This window comes from Parambassis ranga, chromosome 19 (assembly GCF_900634625.1).
Source record: "Parambassis ranga chromosome 19, fParRan2.1, whole genome shotgun sequence".
Classification (NCBI taxonomy): Eukaryota; Metazoa; Chordata; class Actinopteri; family Ambassidae; genus Parambassis; species Parambassis ranga.
This window is the reverse complement of record NC_041039.1, coordinates 22,695,571-22,700,616: the sequence shown is the minus strand read 5'-3', so window position 1 is coordinate 22,700,616 and position 5,046 is coordinate 22,695,571. Positions and strand designations below refer to the sequence as shown.

Sequence of the window (5,046 nt, the reverse complement as noted above, 5' to 3'; positions counted from 1 at the left end):
ACACTGCTCTCAGCTCTTCTCACCAAAACTGACAGTCAGAAAAGCGAGTTACTAGCTGTATTGTGTCGTCCACCTGCCACTGTTAATTCACTGCTGCACAGGCTGCTCCTCGGCCTCTTGCCGCACCTTGTTCTTCTGATGTATGAAGATGCTCCTCTTACTCTTCTGTTGTCATCACACACACTTTTAATCCACCTACTTCCTGCCATACAATGATGCGGTTGTCACGATAGACAGGGTCTAGTTGAGTAGCCACCTGTTGCATAAAGTGAAATCAGAATCGTGTTTATTGCCATGTAAGTGAAGAGGTTTCACGTTACTAGAAATTTGCCTCACTAATTAGTCCATACTTAATTACATACATACATACATAATTAGTCCATATATGCATAACAATTAATATGAAATAAGAGGCATGCATGGGTTAAAAAATAAGATAAAATAAGGTCAAGTAAAACAAGGTAAATAATGTGATCTAAAAGTGAGGCTTTAGATTGACATGACATTACATACAATGAACAGGACAGAACATGAGTGGTGGTTGTAATTGCAAACATAGACCCTGATATGAAAGAGCGTAACAGGTACCACATGGATCGGTGAGTTGGTACTGGTGTGCAGGTAGTGCAAGATGGAAGTAAACGGTGCAGATAGTCATCATTGTGCAGTGACTATACCAGGATCTGCAACCTTCAGCATGAAAAGCCATTTGGGCCCATTTCCTACTGAATTGTTTATCAGCAGCCTCTCTGTTCACTTGATGCCCACAGCCTGCCTCATGACACACAGACCTGTCCACAGCTGCTTCTGGACTGAACATGGACATTAACTACACATGGTCCATATTAATTTGAAGATGATTTCTGTGATTATTTTAACCTGTTCAGATCCTTTGCAATGGAAATCAATAATATATATTCGGTGTGTGAGTACTTTTACTTTTAATACTTTAAGTACATTTAAAAGTACTTAAGACTTTTACTTAAGTAGGATTGTTGATGTAGCACTTCTACTTTTACTTGAGTATATATTTTGCTGGTTATTTGTATTTTTACTCGAGTACCAAGCTTCAGTGCTTCCTCCACCACTGATAATTTAGTACACTAAATTGAAGAAAACATTAAACATATAGTTTACTTGAACAGAAAATGCCAGTTTATATGTTATTTTGATTTCAGTGTGCCTTCATTAATTTTCTTCCATGTCGTAGGCTACAGTAGTCAACCTGAGTATGAAACACAGGGTTAGTTCGGGGTCCGATATAAAAACATGTCTTTTCAGAATAACAGCAATTCAGAGCAATCCTTCATATGAGCATTCAAAGCAATGCTTCAGCTGCAGCAATCAAACTTGCATTTTCTTCAGGAAATGCTTTTCTAGTTTAATTATTTCTTTCACCGGGTTCATGTGAGTTTTAGCTTTTAAACTTTACTGCACAGCGTATCGTATCCATTTCAGGGCTGTAAGCCATCACTTTGATTTTCATGAAGGACTGCGAGCTCTTCTAAAATGGAATTTGGTTTGATATTTCATTGACCTTTTTGTGTCACCTATGTTGCGTATTTGGGATGGTTTGGGGTGTTGTGGTTGTGGTGCTTTGATCTTTCCTCCTGTAGAGGGCTCTGTGTTCCTCCAGCCAGTCATCCGTGCCTCGCCTCCATGCCTGAACATCCTCAAGATTCTTTAAATATTCACTGGTGTACATTAAACCCACCTAGGCCTTTGGCCTGAAGGTACACCCTGCTGCCATTTTGTTCCTGTTCAGACTTGGATTGTGCTTCATGTTTGGTGTAACTGGGTTGTTTTGACAGAGGTGTTGGTATTAACCATTCATGAACAAACTTTCATGATTACAAACATAAGGCCTGCCTTTAATACTTAGATAAAAATCCTGGAACCAAGTGCTGAGCTTCCTCCCTTGCAGATGCTGTTCAGGCCTTTACAGCTTGCAGCCACTGCTTGTTTGTGTCTTCAGTCAGTGAACAGCAGCTCTGATGGGCTGAGATCAGCTGACTGTCCAGTGAAGAAGCTTCTGGTTCTTTGCTTTGAGAAATTCTTGTGCATCTGTCTTTGAATTCTGGTACCAGTTCATCTTCATGGGTTAGTTTCACTTTCACAGGGGAAATACCACAGCTATGAATAGCACACAGAGTAAACAGGACGTGGTATAAGTGTCTGAGCCTCCACCCTTTTACAGGAGGAGGAAGAAGAAGAAGTGCTCTGACCCTGAAATGGCAAGATGGTCGATCGAGCAGTGGCACTTGAAGCTTTGGGTGCGACCTGTAATGCCACCATAACTTCGGAGAGTTATGGAGTGGCCGCAGACGCCGTGTTGGGAGCCACTGTCGGTCTGGTTTGTGGGGGCGGTCTGCTCGGTTTTGGTTCTGCGCTCGGAGGGATCCCACTTCTGAGCATCAACAACTTCATCTCCACAGTCTTGGATGGAGAACAAACCTGGTAAGTTAATAACTGATCTGACTTTTATTCACAGTTGTGTGTGGAACACAAGGAGTTTGCAAAAGTAAAAATCTCTTATTTTATTTTAAATGTATTGAACTCTCTGCCACATATAATGCATTTCTCTTATAAGTTATCATCAGTACAGTTCCTCTTATATAAATACATACATTTTATGTTTGATTTGAAATAATAAACTTATGCTAACAGGGTTAATCGTGTGAGTGTCACTAAGACCTCCTACTCTTTAATGAAAATATCCTGGATGAACATATCTGTGCTTGGATTAACTAGATGGTACACTGACTCACTACACCATCTAATGGTTCAAAGTGGTATTACACGAGGGACTGCAGCTAGCTAGTTTGCATCACAAGATAGAAAGATGTCTAACACGCTTGATATATCCTCTTCTAATTTGCAGTTCGGTGTCACAGTACAACTCAACCAGGATCCAAGATGTCCTCCGAGGTGTAGCTTCTGCAGCAAACCCCTCCAGGTTGATGTTCAGTGGTGCGTCAACATTCAGGAATTTTGTCATTAATGAGAGCAAATTCTTTGATCCCGACTTTGACTACGACTTCAGAGGTGAGACAGACACAGAGATCTATTACAGAGGTGGAGAGAAGTACACCCGCCCATGTGGTTGGTTCCGCTTTGCCCTCAAGGTGAATATAACGATTCATTTCTCACTTTAGAAGATCACGGAGGGTTGAAACCTCAAACCTTTCAGTGGTTGTGTTAACTATTTGTAAATAATAATAAAAACATTTGTCTTATTTGAGGTCTTGAACAAGTATGAGGACAACACATGGCTGGGAAACCAGGGCCGTACCACTGAGTCAGTGCCAGGAGAGTGGCCTGTGTCCTACCATGGGACTTCAGCCAAGAATGCTAAAGGAATCATCAAAACCAACTACCAGGTACATTTGTATATTCAGTATCACAGCAGCCAATGAATAAATGTAATAAACTCTTAATCCTCCTCTGTGTCCAACAGGCAGGCCCACGTGAAAAATTTGGCAGAGGTGTCTATTCCACCCCCGTCCTCTCTGAGGCTGAAGGATACGCCAAACAGTTCACCTCGAAGACAAACGGAAAGACCTACAAAGTGGTGCTGCAGAATCGCATCAACCCGGCGCACAGAGAGAAACACAACAACGACATTTACTGGCTGGTGCCCATTGAGGACGGAATGACACCTGAAGACGAGAAGCAGAAGGTGCAGCAGACCATCCGTCCCTACGGCCTCCTGCTGAAAGAAGTCTGACAGACAGGAGCACCAGAGGTCATTCCCAGTGCTGGAGGAAGTACTGAAGCTTGGAACTCAAGTAAAAGTACAAATACCAAAATATATTCTCAAGTAAAAATAGAAGTGCTACATCAACAATCCTACTTAAGTAAAAGTCTTAAGTACTTTTAAATGTACTTAAAGTATTCAAAGTAAAAGTACTCACTCACTGAATATATATGATTGATTTCCATTGCAAAGGATCTGAACAGGTTAAAATATTCAAAGAAATCATCTTCAAATTAAAATGGACCATGTGTAGTTAATGTCCATGTTCAGTCCAGAAGCAGCTATGGACAGGTCTGTGTGTCATGAGGCAGGCTGTGGGCATCACGTGAACAGAGAGGCTGCTGATAAAAAAACAGGCATTCAGCATGTTTACTGTGTCAGTGTTCCTGCTGTAGATTCATGTTATGATTCATGTTCATCAGACATTCATGGATGGACCTGTGTTAGCAGACAGCAGCTAACTAGTTAGCTCACTGAGCCAGAGCACCGGCATCATGACTGAGGCTCATTATAGAAACACAGCTGGCAGCGTGACACCACCTCCATGCAGAGTCTGACCTCACATCAGTCCAGCACTGTGTTCATCACATGGAACAAGTGACTACAAACACTGTAGAAATGTAGTGGAGTAGAAAGTACAGGTAACAGCTGCAACATGTAATGAGTCAAAGTATAAAGTATGTAACTTATTTTTACTTAAGTAAAGTATAAATACATAAAAAAATTACTTAAGTACAGTAACGAAGTACAAATACTTAGTTACTTTCCACCACTGGTCATGCCACACTGATTTGAATGTGAAACTGAGTACCACACCTTAACTTAGATGTTTCAATGTTCAGGCCTTAAATCTCTTTAAAAACAACAGGTAATCCTTAAATTGAGTTCAGAGGTCTTAAAAACAGGCTAGCACAGATCAAATAAACATTTTTTTATTTTCTTTGGAAATATTTAAACAATGTGTCGATTTTCTAATCGGTGTTTTGTATTTTTGTATAAGAGGTCCGAATGAGCGGAACATCTATTCGGTTGTGTGTGGCCCCTCCCATTGTGCCATCAGCATAAACAAGCCTCTTAAAGTGTCCCATCACGCCTGGTCTGTCCCTCTCCTGACGGTGGTTCTCCTCCACCTCCAGCTCATCCAGCATAGTTTACGTACGCTGCGCATGCTGGCAACAATAAATTCTATTTTCTGATTGGTCGATAGGTCGATAATTCCAGATTGCTGCACAAGCGCAGTATTTCTGCCTTTCACTTTTTTATAGGAATTTCTGTGTGGTGAAGTTAAT

The 5,046-nt window shown here is 41.1% G+C and overlaps 1 protein-coding gene across 1 annotated transcript; it reads left to right on the top strand.

The window, feature by feature from the left end:
* Positions 1-2,176: 2,176 nt before the first annotated feature.
* LOC114452313 (uncharacterized) lies at positions 2,177-3,950 on the top strand. The gene is made up of 4 exons (XM_028431565.1): positions 2,177-2,457; positions 2,882-3,125; positions 3,243-3,380; positions 3,458-3,950. The coding sequence occupies exons 1-4, from the start codon at positions 2,240-2,242 to the stop codon at positions 3,725-3,727; spliced, it is 870 nt and encodes a 289-aa protein (XP_028287366.1). The 5' UTR covers positions 2,177-2,239; the 3' UTR covers positions 3,728-3,950.
* The last annotated feature ends 1,096 nt before the right edge of the window (positions 3,951-5,046 follow it).

Excerpts from the sequence above, each read along its gene's own strand:
- LOC114452313 (XM_028431565.1), top strand. The coding sequence starts at position 2,240 with ATGGTCGATCGAGCAGTGGCACTTGAAGCTTTGGGTGCGACCTGTAAT. Across the intron at positions 2,458-2,881 it reads TTGGATGGAGAACAAACCTG|TTCGGTGTCACAGTACAACT; the intron begins GTAAGTTAATAA and ends TCTAATTTGCAG. Across the intron at positions 3,126-3,242 it reads GGTTCCGCTTTGCCCTCAAG|GTCTTGAACAAGTATGAGGA; the intron begins GTGAATATAACG and ends GTCTTATTTGAG.